Source organism: Bos indicus x Bos taurus, chromosome 10 (assembly GCF_003369695.1).
Source record: "Bos indicus x Bos taurus breed Angus x Brahman F1 hybrid chromosome 10, Bos_hybrid_MaternalHap_v2.0, whole genome shotgun sequence".
NCBI lineage: Eukaryota > Metazoa > Chordata > Mammalia > Artiodactyla > Bovidae > Bos > Bos indicus x Bos taurus.
In genome coordinates this window covers 73,475,819-73,492,468 of record NC_040085.1, presented here as the reverse complement: position 1 = coordinate 73,492,468, position 16,650 = coordinate 73,475,819, and the positions used below count along the sequence as shown (strand labels likewise).

General features: G+C 40.7%; 2 protein-coding genes across 8 annotated transcripts in view; one reads left to right on the top strand and one right to left on the bottom strand.

The window, feature by feature from the left end:
• Positions 1–16,374, bottom strand: part of RAD51B (RAD51 paralog B) — a 620,299-nt gene extending 603,925 nt beyond the window's left edge. Inside the window, exons 1-4 of one of the 6 annotated variants that reach the window (XM_027552246.1) lie at positions 16,276–16,374; positions 10,771–10,881; positions 9,449–9,562; positions 5,452–5,568 (exon numbers count right to left, since the gene is read on the bottom strand). In XM_027552246.1, the coding sequence (XP_027408047.1) occupies positions 5,452–5,568; positions 9,449–9,562; positions 10,771–10,854 (315 nt within the window). In that variant the 5' untranslated portion in view covers positions 10,855–10,881; positions 16,276–16,374. Of the gene's footprint in view, positions 1–5,451; positions 5,569–9,448; positions 9,563–10,770; positions 10,882–14,188; positions 14,307–15,240; positions 15,332–16,275 lie in introns of those variants that run through there. The other 5 variants (XM_027552247.1, XM_027552245.1, XM_027552250.1 and 2 more) reach the window with 5 other exon arrangements.
• Positions 16,375–16,522: 148 nt separating this feature from the next.
• The window catches only part of ZFYVE26 (zinc finger FYVE-type containing 26), a 67,542-nt gene continuing 67,414 nt past the window's right edge, over positions 16,523–16,650 (top strand). The window contains exon 1 of one of the 2 annotated variants that reach the window (XM_027552244.1): positions 16,523–16,604. The gene's annotated coding sequence lies outside the window, so the exon portion shown is untranslated. The remainder of the gene's footprint in view (positions 16,605–16,650) is intronic. The other variant, XM_027552243.1, reaches the window with a different exon arrangement.

Here is a 16,650-nt window from a genome sequence, read left to right as displayed (position 1 = left end):
TATTCCCGATAGAAAAAACTATAAACAATCCAAGTGAACATCAACTAACAGTTGGATAAACAAAATGTGTTATAACCATACCATGGAATAACATTAATGTTGCTGTTCAGTCGCCCAGTTGTGTCCGACTCTTTGCAACCCCATGGACTATAGCACACCAGGCCTCTCTGTCTCTCACCATCTCCCAAAGTTTGCCCAAGTTCATGTTCATTGTATCCATGATGCCACCTAGCCATCTCATCCTCTGAAACCCTCTTCTCCGGCCCTCCATCTTTCCCAGCATCAGGGACTTTCCCAGTGAGTCAGCTGTTCATATCACATGACCAAAATACTAGAGTTTCAGCTTCAGAATCAGTTCTTCCAACGAGTATTCAGGGTTGATTTCCCTTAAGATTGACTGGTTTGATTTCCTTGCTGTCCAAGGGACTCTCAGGAGTCTTCTCCAGCACCACAGTTCAAAGGCAACAATTTTTCAGTGCTCTGCCTTCTTTACAGTCCAGCTCTCATAACCGTACATGACCATTGGGAAGACCACAGCCTTGACTATATGGACCTTTGTCAGCAGAGTAATGTCTCTCTTCTCAATACACTGTCTAGGTTTGTCATAGCTTTCCTGCCAAGAAGCAAACGTCTTCTTATTTCATGGCTACAGTCACCAGAGTGATTTTAGAGCCCAAGATCAGCAAATTTGTCACTGTTGCTACCTTTCCCCCCTCTATTTGCCATGAAATAATGAGGTCAGATGCCATGATCTTAGTTTTTTTTAGTATTTAGTTTTAAGCTGACTTTTTCACTCTCCTACTTCACCCTCATCAAGAGGCTCTTTAGTTTCTCTTTGCTTTCTGCCATTAGGGTGGTATCATCTGCATATCTGAGGTTGTTGATATTTCTCCCGCTTCTCTTGGTTCCAGCTTGTAACTCATCCAGCCTGGCATTTCTCATGATGTGCTCACCGTATAGATTAAACAAACAGGGTGACAGCAGACAGCCCTGTCATACTCCTTTCTCAATCTTGAACCAATCAGTTGTTCCATACAGGGTTCTAACTGTTGCTTCTTGACCTGCATACAGGTTTCTCAGGAAACCGGTAAGATGGTCTGGTAATCCCATCTCTTTAAGAGCTTTCAACAATTTATTATGATCCACACAGACAAAGGCTTTGGTGTAGTCAATGAAACAGAGGTAGATGTTTTTCTGGAATTTCCTAGCTTTCTCTATAATCCAGTGAATGTTAGCAATTTGATCTCTGGTTCCTCTTACTTTCTAAACCCAGCTTGGACATCTGGAAGTTCTTGATTCGCATAATGCTGAAGCCCAGCATGCAAGATTTTAAGCATGACCTTACTAGCATGGGAGATGAGTACAACTGTCTGACGGTTAGCACATTCTTTAGCACTACCCTTCTTGAGAACTGGGATGAAGATTGACCTTTTCCAGTCCTGTGGCTGGAGTGATATTAATATTACTCAACAATTAAAAGGAACAACCTTCTGATACATGTTGCTACTGCTGCTAAGTCACTTCAGTCGTGTCCGACTCTGTGCGACCCCATAGACAGCAGCCCACCAGGCTTCCCCGTCCCTGGGATTCTCCAGGCAAGAACACTGGAGTGGGTTGCCATTTCCTTCTCCAATGCATTAAAGTGAAAAGTGAAAGTGAAGTCGCTCAGTTGTGTCCAACTCTAGCGACCCCATGGACTGCAGCCCACCAGGCTCCTCCGTCCATGGGATTTTCCAGGCAAAAGTACTGGAGTGGGGTGCCACTGCCTTCTCCGTAGCCTGCCAATGCCAAGAGGCACCCAATGTCTCCTTCGGGAACCAACCAGAAATGGGCAAAGCGTGTTACAACATGAATGAACCTTAAAAACATCATGCTATGTGAAAAAAAACAAACACAAAAGACTATATATTATACAATTCCATTTAAATGAAATGTTTAGAAAAGGCAAATTTATAGAGACACCAAGTAGATCAGTGGATGCCTAGGGCTGAGAATGGGAGTGGGGATTAACTATAAATGGGCACGAGGGAATGTTTTAGGATAATGAAAATGTTCTAAAAGTGGATTGTGGTGATGACTTACTATAAATCCCCTAATACAATGGAATTATACAGTTACAAACATTGACTTTCATAGTATTTAAGTTGTACATTAATAAAATTACTTTTTAAATAGCCAAATGACTTATTAAAAAAAAAAAAGAAAGAAATTGAAGCTCATTAGTAATCAGGAAAATGAAAACAAAGACAGGCAGAAATTAAGAAGTCAGATAATACCAAGGCAAGATATGGAGCAAGAAGTATTCATGCACATCACTGGTGGGAAATTAAACAGGCACAACCACTCTGGAAAATAATTTGTCCTGATTCTACAGAGTTACCTATGTACATACTCTATAACTAGCCATTACTCCAAGGCAAATACCCTCAACAGGGACCAGACAGTAAATATATTAGGTGTTTCAGACCGTGAGATCTCCGTCACAAGTACCTCGACTCTGTCTTGTATCTCAAACAAAGCCACAGACGAAATGTAAACAAATGAACATAGCTGTGTGACAATAAAACTTTATTTACAAAAAATAGGCAGCTAGCCAGATTTGACCACTAGGAAGTAGTTTGCCAATCCCTGCTATAGAGAAATATTTGTACGTGTGACCCAGGAGACATGTACAACACTTTTCATAGGACTTATGTATACTAGCAGGAAACTGGAAACAAGCCAAATGTTCATTCACAGAAAAAAGGATCAGAAAAAAAAAAAAGGCCAGGAGTATGATATAGCAATGAAAGTGAATTATATTCCGGCTACTTGCAACAACATGGATAAATCTTACAAAATAATATTAAGTGGAAAAAGCAATTCATAGAAGAGATATGCTATGATTTAATCATCAATATATGATGTAACAGAGCTCAAAAAGCAAAACTAAATAAAATGCTAAATTTCCTATGTACATGGGTGATTAAAAAAAAAACTACAGGTATAAGTAAACACTGGGGAAAAAAGCATAGGAATGGTAGAATCACTGGGCTGTACACATGACACTAATATTGATATATCGTTAAGTCAATTCCCAATGATATTCAACTATATCGTAACTAATTCAACTATATTGTAAATAATTGAAGTATTCAACTATACTTCAATTTTAAAAAACTACAAGAATGGCAGAAATTCAGGATGGAAGTTACCTCCCAACAGAAAGCCAAAGATAGGATCAGGGAGGAGCCCACAGTTAATTTCAATGATTTTGGTATTCTGGGGTTTATATTGGGGTCACAGGCTCATAAATGTTTATAATTTATACATGCAGGCAGTATTTAATCTTGTATACAGAAGATATATGTTAAATTTTATTTTTAATAAAAGGTAAACAATCTCTGTAATCAGCTGAAAAGTCCCAAAAAAGACTGCAGAGGCTACCTGTGGATGGAACAGAAAGTAAAGAACTTGCCACTAATAAGCTATCAGGGTATTTATATTCCATGCCATCCTATCAGATCACGAAAACACAACTCAGGGCTTGTAACTACCTCTTGAATTCGAAAAGAATTGATAAAAGCTACAAGAAAAGGTTGAGAAAGGTCCGTCTAGTCAAAGCTATGGTTTTTCCAGTAGTCACGTACAGATGTGAGAGGTGGACTATAAAGAAAGCTGAGCACCGAAGAATAGATGCTTTTGAACTGTGGTGCTGGAGAAGACTCTTGAAAGTCCCTTGGACTGCAAGGAGATCAAACCAGTCAATCCTAAAAGAAATCAGTCTTGAGTATTCATTGGAAGGACTGATGTTGAAGCTGAAACTCCAATACTTTGGCCACCTGATGGTGAAGAATTGACTCACTGGAAAAGACCCTGATGCTGGGAAAGGTTGAAGGCAGGAAGAGAAGGGGATGACAGAGGATGAGATGGTTGGATGGCATCACTGACTCAATGGACATGAGTCTGAGTGAGCTCTGGGAGTTGGTGATGGACAAGGAAGCTTGGCGTGCTGCAGTCCATGGGGTCACAAAGAGTCAGACACGACTGAGTGACTGAAACTGACTGATGTGAAAAAGTATTGAAAACTACACCAAAACTTAAAAACATAAAAAAGTATTTGTTGGTTAATCATCTTGAAGTTCAATTTTTTGTTATCTAAATAAGTAAGTTTATAACTATGGCTCACAATTGTTATAAAACTTTTTTTTCATAGACCTATTTCAAGAAAGATCTAACTAGAGTGCAAAGATTATGGAAGATAGGATTCTGGCACCATCTGGTGGCAGTGCACTGCAACAGCAGATTCTAATTTCTTTTTAAGATCAACTCTTTTACTGGTTCATTTACTAGGCAAAGAACACATATTTTTAAATCTTTCTTGGAAGTCAGGAAATAAAACAAGGCTTACTATCTAAAACAGGTTCTCTATCTTCCAAGAAAAATATCTACAGTTAAATTTATGCCTATCACAATGCTTTGAGCATCTACTCTTATTAAAAGTTTGATTCACGCATCTATGCCCCTAGAACTCTCAGGCAAGGAGGCCCTCAGGACTGCACTGGTAAACACAGCCTATGGAGTCACCACATCAGGACCAGTAAGCACATCAATGCAGTTTACAAGGAAAAAACCTGTTGTTGTTTTAAAATATCCTCAAATTCTTGACACTACATTCAAAACGTAGAGCTTAATTTGCCTTTCCTTGAACATGGACTGGACTTAATGACCTGCTTCTAAAGAGAAGAAAGTGGCAGAAATGATGGTGTGTAACATACAAAGCTAAATCATCAAAGGAATGGCCATTTCCATCTTGCCTGGGGGAGTCAGACATCGTGCCATGAGGAGACTGAGGCAGCCTGCGGGGAGCTCTCCAGGGGAGAATCATGACCTCCTGCCAACAACCAGCACCAACCTGCCCCTTCGCACCCCTCGCCAGTATCTGCAAGCTAAGCCAGTCCCAAAGAAACAGAAATCACTGTTTACTGTCGTGGAAGCCACTTAGTTTGTGGGTAGTTTGTTATGTAACAATAAATAACTAACACAACAACTGATTACTTCCTAGAACCAAATTTTATCTTTAACAGGGAGTAAAAATAGCTCATTTCAGCATAATACTAAAATTTACCTGCACATTAATAAAATTTCAAATTTTCCTTCCTAATACACTAAATAGGGATCCTGTTCTAATTCCCCCCGAATTGTTTCCTATTATTTCATAATATTCAATTTCTAATTCAGAGGAACAACCACCCAAGTAGATTTCAGTCAGTCAGCAAAGATTTTTAGAACATCTTCCTTTTGGTATACTACACTAGTACCACCAGGGACTGAGTGGAGAACCCTGCCCTTGAGGTACTTACAATTTAGATTAGTATTCATGAAATAATTTATATATCTTAATTATATTTTTTCCCCTGGTTCTGAAGGTTCTAGGTCAATGTTAGAAGGTTTGGAAAGTGTCTTCTTTACCTCTGTGAGGGATCCACAAGCTACACCACCATGCAGGGCTTCATCCAAAGCAGACAGGGTTGTAGACAAAAATGCTGATGAGTGAGCAGCACACCTCTGTGTCTTTATCTCATAAGCCTGATCAAAGAAGAAGTTAAGTTCTTTTCAACCTCCATATTTATTCAAAAACATAAGCCAACTCCAAATTCAAATTTTAGCAGCTAGAACCCAATTCATGTTTTTTTCCTTCTATTATTTATTCTACAACTATTTACTCTGTACCATGGACTGTGCTGGGCTTCCCTTGTGGCTCAGCTGGTAAAGAATCCACCTGCAATGTGGGAGACCTGGGTTCGATCCCTGGGTTGGGAAGATCCCCTGGAGAAGGGAAAGGCTACCCACGCCAGTATTCTGGCCTGGAGAATTCCATGGAGTGTATAGTCCATGGGGTCGCAGAGTCGGACATGACTGACCAACTTGCACTTCACATGGACTGTGCTAAATTTGAAGGCTGTGATATAAAAGACAGAGCCCCTACCCTCACAGGACTTATAGCCAACTAGAGACTATGAAACCAGGACTAGAAAGTAGGCAATTACAATACAGTTAAACACAAGCTACTGTGATAGGGCAAGTGGAGACTGGCAAGTGGATTTGTCCAGGTCAAATCACCTGATCTGGATTTTGTGATCAAGGGAAGATCTGGATGTCTGAGCTAAAACCTGAAAAGGCTATGAGATGGGCAAAGGAAATGTGCATGTTCCTGCCAAAGAGACAAGAATGTAGGAAGAGAGGTCAAGGAGCAAGAAATAAGAAGTGGAAACTAAGGGAAATTGCAAAAAAGAAAGAGGTGATTTAGAATGGCTGAAAGATGGAGCATGGTCGTGAGATGGCATGGCAAACGATGAGGCTGGAGAAATAAGCAGGGTCTGCATCAGATGAACCTTGCTGAAGTGTAGCATGTAGGCTGAGAGCAACAGGGAGTGACATGATCAAGCTACCATTTCAAACCAAGCTTGGTATGTGAAGAACAGCCTGAAAGCACGTGGTGTGGACTAAGATACGGCCCCTCAAAAGAAAGCCGTATCAAATCCTTGTGATGTCACCTTAGTTGGAAAAAGGGTCTTTCCAAATGTGGTTGACGTGATTACATACCTACTGGCAATGTGTAAGAATCTCTAACAATAAAAATTACTAGTATTAAGTTGCCCAAATAAACTGAGGTCAAGCCACAGAATTACAATTATTCATTCACTCATTCATTCAACAAATACAAATTAATTGCCTACTGCATGCTATATAATATGATAAGCTCTGGGAATAGAGTGGTAAACCAAATAGATATAGTTTCTACCCACTTACAGCTTACAATTTAATAAATCTGGTCTCAAATCCAAGCTCTTCTGCCTCTATGAGGACACAGGAGACCAACATATTAATACAGGGTTGGCCAAAAACTTTTATCAGCAACTCCACCAGTTTTCTTCTTCGGTGGCTGCTTCTCAGATCCATCGTTGTCTGATCTGATCTTTTAATGCTGACTGACTCGGGACTTGGCCTCGGGCACACTTACTCTCTTACTGTGCATACTTTCTCAGCAATCTCCCATCCATTTTCATGGTTTTGACTACCATATTCATTCCGATGACTCCCTAGTGCACACTATCCTTCAAGCTTAGGTCCACATATTTAACTGCCTACTTCACATATTCATTCAGTGTTTCACAAGTGCCTAAATTCAACAAGTACTAACAAAACCATGATCTGCCTCCCTCAAACCTGATCCTCTTCCAATATTCCTTATCTCAGGAAATGGTACCATCCCGTCTCTTAGAGCAAAATCAAGGAACCAAGGAATCTCTGACCTTTCCTGTACCTCACCACCTCCCACAGACAAATCATCACCAAATCCTATTCATGCTGCCTCCTACATATCGCTCACAGTAACTGACATTATACCATTGGCATTAACACATGGACACTAATAGTCCATGTCACAATCTGTCTGGAGTATGGTCACAGATACCTAACTAGTCCACAAATACTTGCTTGTTCCTTTTCAATCACTTGTCTATGTTTAAAGACTGAGTTTTTTAAAAACACATACTAGATTACTCCCTTTGATGACTTATCATTGTTCTCAGAATAAAGTCCAAAATCCTTAACAGGCCTGCAGGCCCCAGTGATCTGACCCTGCTTGCTTCTCCAGCTTCATCTCTTGCCCCTCTCTTCTTTGCTATGTTCACTCAGACCGGCCTGACCTTCTTACCATACAAGCAGCATTCTCCTGCTCTTCACAGGGTCTCTGCATTTCCCACTCCCACTGCTTGCAAGCCCTTCCCTGTTCCCCTCCCTTCCCAATCCCTTTGGCTGTCTCTCTCCTGTTCATCCATCAGTTTCAGCTGAAGTGTTGCTTCCATGAGGGAGCCTTTGCTGACCCCTACACTAAGTAATGTCCCTTTCAGTTCCTAAGCTCTTTGTATTTTCTCTGATAGGACTTATCATTACTACAATTAATTGATCATTTACACAATTGTTTGTTTAATGTCCAACTGTTTCCACTAGACTGTCAGCTACACAAGTGCAGAAAACTTTATCAATCATCTTCACTACAGTATCTCCAGTACCTGACACATCCATGGCTGGCACTCGATAAATATTGGTTGAAGGAATAAATGACTGAATAAATAAATTAACAAAACAAAAAATCTTTGTGAGGGAATGAACTAAGGCTAATCCAATATTTAAGGCAGGACTCTAAAGAATGACTGTTACAAAAGTAAATGTGCAACAAAGGAGAAAGATGGCACCTTGCCCTGGCGACTGGGATGGCAGTGACACTGCAGCTGAAAGTGGTGAAGGACGTGGAGATTGAAGGTGAATTTCCTAGCCATCATCTCCTGCTTAATTATCCGACTAGGAATACGCAATACATATTGAATCACAGATGTCAAATTAAAAGGTTCTCTTGGTACTTTACAACTTTCAAAATAGTGACAGTTAATTTGAACCTCCTAATGAAATCATCACATATGATTTTAACTCTTTAACTTCTCCCATAAAACAAAGTGAGCTGTTCAAAGCTACCTATCTTTGTTGAAACCAATGACAAAGCTAAGACTAGTGCCCATCTCTAATTCCAATTCTAAATCACCTTCTGATGATTCTGCCTTTAAAGTATCTTCCTGAGACCCACAAGCAAAACCTGAACAAAAGAAAATGCTCAATCTGTTCATTGTTTTCAAAGTTTCAAATGACACTAATATTCCTTCCTTCCTCCTCCACAGAGTTGGATCCTCCTTTATTGCTCAGTGGTTACCAAATTTCAATATAACATAGTAAGTAGTTTACAACCCACACAAATAAATACATTTACAAAACACTGGACAGACTTTCAGGTAACTCTTATGCTGAGAAAATAAGACATTTTCTACCATGCACTAAACCTACATTTTGAAAAGCTAAAGGCAGGACACAGAAAGTATGAAATAATAGTACAACTTGATTTGGGCTTATTTCAAAAGACTTTAACTCCTCTCAGGAGTGAGGATAAGTTTTAAAGCATTATTCATTCAATCAAAAGTCAGTGTAAGTCCAATATGCATACTCTGAGATGTAGAGTAAATGATGATGGTAAAAGTTAGTATTATAGAGAAAGGGACATTCTAAAATTTCCTAAATATACTCTAAATGAGTATATTATAGTTTAACCATGAGGTTCACAAATCCTTCCCAAACAAGTAAAAGAGAAAGATGACCTTTTGAAATAAAACTGCCAGCTACAGAGAAAAAAAATTCCTGTTACCTCTCATTCCCGTAACTGTCTCCCATGAACTTATAAAGAACATAAGTTTATTCTCATTACAGGACTAACTCTTATGTTGTGAGGGTTGGTATTTTTGAGGTGTTCATCTCTATTTTTGCTTTTACCTTATCCCCTAAAAGATTTTAAAGAGAATACAGAAGCTTTTCAAAATAAAAATCATAACCAAACCATAACTCTAAAATACATATATACCGTTTGCATCTGTGGTGCACAGGCCCTGCTAACCAGACACAGAAGTTCATGGACACCTTGATAACTAAGGCCAGTCATCTTCATAAGCTCCAGTGGGGAAAGACACAGAAAGTCCTAAAAACATAAAGAGACTATTTTAAATATACATGTATAACAAAGATATTGGAATTAAAAGGAAGCTTTCAATTGACACTGTCCATGTGTAAATAAAAGCATCATTTATTGTAGATCAGTTTGTATGTTTCTTATAGTATTTTCCTCCTACATATTCCTTAACCAGAAGATATGACATAATCTTATCTTCTAATTATCCAACTTAGTATATATCAGAGGACACACCAAGTGAAAATACACAGCAGCAGAAATCAGCCCAAGTGGATATGAGCACTGCCCCTGTGCCCAAAAGTTTGGACACAAACAGACACCCAGAAATGAAATCCGTTTCATCCTAAGCTATAAGATCATTCAGAGGAAGTATTTAATAATTGAGAGAGAATAAAACCAACTATGGACTGAAATGTTAAATATCATATTTTTAAGAGTGTTTCAAAGTATGAACACGAAGGTTATCCAATGTATAACAGAGAAAGCAAAGATAGCATTAACACACAAAACAATTGGGAAAAAAAAAAAAAAACTCCAGCATTCTCTAAAAGTCCATCTTATCAAGGATTAAATCCTAATGTAAAATGTTAAATCTAATTTAACCTCCTAAGAGGGATTTGCTTTACTCTTGTGTTTAAATATACAACATCACTCCACTGATAGAAAAATAATCCTAAAAATTTTTCTTGCTTTCATGAGAAATTCTCCATTTTGAATACTGTCTCCTCATTTGAGTCATATTTCTCATGTAACTACAGAATTTCTTTTACAAGGACAAAACTTCTCTAGAATCCCAAATAAATGGCCAGGTGTATTTCGCCTTCTGCCATGAGCATTCTCCAGACCCAAGCCTAACTAAAATGCAAAACTCTTGAAATGAAATCACATTTGGAAATACAAGGTAAGTGGTTTGTTATTTTGAATTAGCAAGCGCCATCATTTATCTTTTTTTTTAAACCTAAATGTTCATTCAGATGCAATTAAGAATTATTGGGAGGGACGGTCAAGAAGGAGGGGACATATGTATACCTATGGCTGATTCATGTTGATGTATGGCAGAAACCAAAACAATATTTTAAAGCAATTATCCTCCAATTAAAATAAACACGTTTTCTAAAACTTGAAGCAAAATTTTTTTAAGAAAAGAGTTATTTAGGTACACTTAAGATTAATTTGCACTTAAGGTTTCTCACTGAGAAAAATTAAACAAATTGTACCTGACAGGTAACGATCTGATGTCTGTTCAGACGGTCACACAGCTCTTGCGATAAACCCACTCGTCTTAGTTTCTTGCTACCCATGCCTCCAGGTGCCGCAAGAAAAAGAACCTTGAAAAAACATTGGGAAATAGCATAAGCAGTAGCAGATGGGCTATCCACAACACTCTACAAAATAAAACATTTTTCAAGCCTCTCCATATATAAAATGAAATGTATGGTATTTAAAATATTACTGATAAAAGAAGGCTATAAATCTTTCTAAATACTTTAAATGGGGGAGACTACTGTTTGTCAAACATGGAAAGAAACAATGTAAGAATCTGCATTTCACAAAAATTCTGTAAAAACTTATTACACAAATATAATAATACCAGCATCTGCCTCCAATGCCGGAGACCTGAGTTCAATCCCTGGGTCAGGAAGATCCCCTGGAGAAGGAAATGGTAACCCACTCCAGTATTCTTGCCTGGAGAATCCCATGGACAGAAAAGCCTGGTAGGCTACAGCCCACGGGGTCACAAAGAGTCGGACATGACTGAGCAACTTCACTTTTTCTTTCTTTCTTAAGATTTTCAGTTCATCCATAAACTTTATTTGGATGTGTAATTAATACAAATATTCCCAAAGAGCACTCCCAAAACATCTGCTTTCATTGTACTGAAACAATAATAAAGTTATTGACCACCTTCTATATATCAGGCACTGTTTCAAAGCTTTACATCAATTGCCACATTTAAGCTTCTCAACAGCCCTATAAGAAGGTTGATGATGGATCCCATTTTTACATATGAGAAAACCAAAGTCTGGAAAGGTTAGCCATTCCACTGTTACCAAAAAAAGTAAATGGTAGATCCAGAATTTGAACCCAGGAAGTCTGACTCTGAAGCCTATCCCTTAGTCAGTACACTCTTCTACAAGTCCATAATCATACTGAACCTCTCTTTTAGGAGTCAGAACAAACATTCTGAATCAACTGAGATTTTGTTATTTCAGGTGTTATTTACAAACTGAAATTGTTTTTTATTATAGTAGCTGCTCATATTCCCACATGCAATTAAATTTCACTCTTGCTGTTGAACCCTGTAAGGACTAAATGAGGCTCATGAAATATGTGCCTTCAGAGAGTTAGAACAGAATCACTGTGATTCTCTTAATTACACAAACAAAGGAGAAGCTGTATTATACTCAGATGGCAGAATATCCTCTGGATAAAATAGAAACAGGGACTCTTCATTGTTCCAGGAGATAAAACAATAAAATGATCAGAAAAAGAGTCACATTTGGGAACTAAACTATTCACTGAGAATGTAGATATTTATTTCCAATACCATGGCCCAAATTTCTAATCAGATTAACACTCTTTCTCTCTCCCTCATCTTTCTCTCTCTCACACACACATCCCTCCCACAATCACAAAATAAATCCTTCTCATTTTACTCAAAGGGAATTTGTCAGTGTTGGGTTTTGTGTCTCCAGTAGAAAGTTTACCAAGTGACATCTGTTGAATCATTGCCCAGGGTCTTCACATACCAGGTAGCTCTGGGCAACGACATCATTTTGACTAATAAATTCAACCCAAAAAGGAGAACAGGGCTTCTCTGGTGGCTCAGTGATAAAAGAATCCACCTGCCAATGCAAGAGACGCAGGTTTGATCCCTGGATAGGGAAGATCCCCTGAAGATGGAAATGGCAACCCACTCCAGTATTCTTGCCTGGGAAATCCCATGGACAGAAGAGCCTGGTGGGCTACAGTCCACGGGGTCGCAAAGAGTCAAACACGACTGAGCGCACACACACACATCACTTGCCTAGACTACTCATATTGCCTCTGGTCACTCCCTGCCCTGCACACCCACCCACCAACCCACAAAAAAATAAATCGTTTGTTCCTTCCACAGATGCTTCTTAAGCACACATTCTGCTGAGTGCTGTGGCACAAGAATCACTTAAGTATATTTCTCCCCTTTGGAAACTCACAGTAAAAGATGAAAAGTAATACATACACAAATAATTAGTCATGTAGCAAGTACTGTCATAGGAATTTAAATGTGCTATGTCAACTCACTCCGGTATTCTTGCCTGGAAAATCCCCCTAGGCAGCTACAGTCCACAGGGTGACAAAGAGTCGGACACAACAGCAACAAGAACACACACTCAGATGGAAGCAGAGAGGAATAAGCACCAAACTGACCCACAAGTCACAATCCTGTCAGAGGTAGCCTCCTAAAAATGTGCTCCAATCCTGTCGCTCTCATCCTTTCAAACTGCCCATGGGACCGTGAGACCACAGGATAAACTCATTTCTTATGATGGCCTAAAGCCTCTTGGTAAACTGGTCCCTCACTTTCCTCTTATTCATATATCAGATTGCAAGGCCCAGATTCTGACCTTTCTGGTAAAGTCACTTGCCTCCCAGTACCTTACTTTGCTCATCTGAAAAACAGACATCGTGTAAATATCTACTTTGCAGGAACGTAGTGAAGGTTAGAGGATGTGGATGGTGCCTGGCTCGGAGTGCTAACAATTACTATTAATTCATTCAGCAAAACCAGCGTTTGCAACCTCAGGTGACCTGCCTTCCAGCCATAACATTAATAGGTTACATAAGCGCCATCCTGCCTCCCTGATTTTCCTCCACCAAGACTTCCTGCTTACTCTGTTTCTCTCCAATGTTCTCATCCCATGGTGTACTCATTTGTTCGATAATCTTATTAACACATTGTTATGGCTTGAACGTTTGTTTCTTCCACGTTAAATCCATGCTCTGCGTATATGTGCGAGTGCATGTACACAAGGGTGTGAGGGAAGAAGTTCGATCCTGGAAAGTGAATGCTCTTCTTATCAAAAGAAAAATCCTCACAATAGAAAACTATGAATTAACAATCATAGCTAATATTTCTTGAGCCCTTATTACATGCCACTTTTCCAAGAACTCCGATTTTTACCCCATTTTATAGTTTGATATTGAGGCACTGGGAGTTGAAAAACTTAAGCAAAGCCTACCTAACATCTAGCACAAGGTGGAGTCTGCATTCGAATCCAGGTATCTGACTCCATATTCCACACTATTAAGTACCTCTAATTCAACAACACCTGAAGACAAGAAGACACTCAACTTTCCTTAATGACAGGCTCTCCTTCCTAGACCTCAAACTGCCCACACGTGGGAAGATGGATGGACATCAAGAGGCGAAAACATCACCCCAGAATCCCTTAACAATAGCTCTTCCCAAAAAGGTGCAGCTTCCACGCAACCCCCACAAAGGAAGACCAGACCCCCTAAGATCTGAGGCTGGGATCAAGTTAAGATCCCAATGTACCTAAGGGGGCGTGCGCCTGCACCCAAGAGTGGCTCTCCACTCCCCCGATATCAACAACACGTCCCCAGAGAGGGAGCAGGAAATAATAAGCGCACCCCATTCCCTCAAACCGCCCGCAACAGGAAACTTTCCAGTACCGGGTTCTGCAGCATCCAACTTTCAAAGTTTCCCCTATCCCTTACACACTTCCCCGCGGAAAGTGAGGAAAAGTAACAACCGAAGCCCTGATTGGGTCGTCACCCTGGGGAACTATCCAATAAAAGGTAGGCACAGGCCCAGGGCGGCTCCGCTGCTTGCTGGGAATTGTAGTTCACACTCTCCAATACCTGTGAGTCGCAATCAATTTCCCATTATACTGATTATTAAAATCCGGTGGAGGAATATCAGCAAGGAGAATACGATGCCAGGAAGTGACTTTCTTTTAATTTTCTATTCTTTATTTTGTCACTTCATTTAAAAACTGCTTGCTGCTGCTAAGTCACTTCAGTCGTGTCCGACTCTGTGTGACCCCACAGACGGCAGCCCACCAGGCTTCCCCGTCCCTGGGATTCTCCAGCCAATAACACTGGAGTGGGTTGCCATTTCCTTCTCCAATACATGAAAGTGAAAAGTGAAAGTTAAGTCGCTCAGTCGTGTCCGACTCTTAGCGACCTCATGGTCTGCAGCCTACCAGGCTCCTCCGTTCATGGGATTTTCCAGGCAAGAGTACTGGAGAAAAACTGCTTAATGGACCAGAAAGACAAGTTAATTTTCTGAGAATAGATGAGAATCCACCAATCATCCAAGTTTTGGAAGAGAACTTTTGGTTTGCTTTGGTTTTTTCTCCGCCTTTGGTGGTGAAATAGTTTGGAAAACATTGAATGAAACTGCTCAAGCCAAAAACATGTAACGGGGAAAAGTCCTAGTCTATAGTTGAAGAACATGACGGAAACCAGAAAGTTCAGTATAAAAGCAGCTGTGATGAGGAAACCTAGTAAATTGTTTTAAGACTCAATTTCAGATTATTATATTTGAGAATGGCTTTTTGCTAATTCTTTGCTCTCATCTCCCCTGTGCATACCTCTGTCTTATCATTTAGCCCACTGCATCCTTACTATTGACCTGCACCCCTCAGTAGACTGTGATCTCTTTGAGGATAAGACCGTACCTTCTTCAGCTTCTAAAGTAGAGTCTAGTGCACAGTTCACGGTTGTCGGTTCAGTTCAGTTGCTCAGTCGTGTCTGACTCTTTGCAACCCCATGAACTGCAGCATGCCAGGCCTCCCTGTCCATCACCAACTCCAGGAGTCCACCCAAACCCATGTCCATTGAGTCGGTGATGCCATCCAGCCATCTCATCCTCAGTCGTCCCCCTCTCCTCCTGCCCTCAATCTTTCCCAGCATCAGGGTCTTATCAAATGAGTCAGCTCCTCGCATCAGGTGGCCAAAGTATTGGAGTTTCAGCTTTAGCATCAGCCCTTCCAGTGAACACCCAGGACTGATCTCCTTTAGGATACACTGGATGGATCTCCTTGCAGTCCAAGGGACTCTCAAGAGTCTTCTCCAACACCACAGTTCAAAAGCATCAATTCTTTGGCGCTCAGCTTTCTTTATAGTGCAACTCTCACATCCATACATGACTACTGGAAAAACCATAGCCTTGACTAGACGGACCTTTGTTGACAAAGTAATGTCTCTGCTTTTTAACATGCTGTTTAGGTTGGTCATAAGTCGGTAAATGAGCAAATACATAACGGGAGTTAAGCAGAAGGAACCGGAAATTCAGAACGTAGGGTTCTGGAATTATAAGGGAGTCCAAGTGGTCGGAATAATAACGGAGGACTTAAGTCGCCTTGGACTTCCCTGGTGGCTCAGGCGGAAAAGCATCTGTCTATGATGCGGGAGACCCGGGTTCGATCCCTGGGTTGGGAAGATCCCTTGGCGAAGGAAATGGCAATCCACTCCAGTACTCTTGCCTGGAAAATCCCATGGACGGAGGAGCCTGGTAGGCTACAGTCCATGGGGTCGCAAAGAGTCGGACACGACTGAGCGACTTCACGTTAAATCTCCTTGATCTGGGTATCCCCAGGGCGTGGCAAAGCACTGTCACTGGCTGGCGCTAGGCAAACGCTAACTTCAAACTAGGAGGAGAAAAGAAAACAAAAGAAAAAAGATCAAGGCACACAGCTATTCCTGCCACTCACTCCATCGAAGGCAAAACGGAAGGTATCAAGCGGAGGAACTGTCAGAACTATGAGGGATGGTCCTAAGGCACGTATCTGGTATCGCTTTCCCAGCTGGCTGGCTTCCTCGGGGCCTGAGGTAGAGTCACGTGACCCAAACAAATATGGCGCTTTATTTGCATCTTTCCTCCATTGACCAATTACAGTAGCCGATGTCAATCGTCATTCCCGCCTCCCCCCTCCCCCCCTCCCCCCCTCCCCCGCCCCAGCCTGCCGAACAAGATTTGTCACCTGACTCGGCTCAAACATGGCTTCGCTGGAAGATGTACAGATTTGGGCACCGGGAGCTGGTGAGTGTAAGGCGCCCCAAGAAGGCAGGAGCACTCTCCACGATCC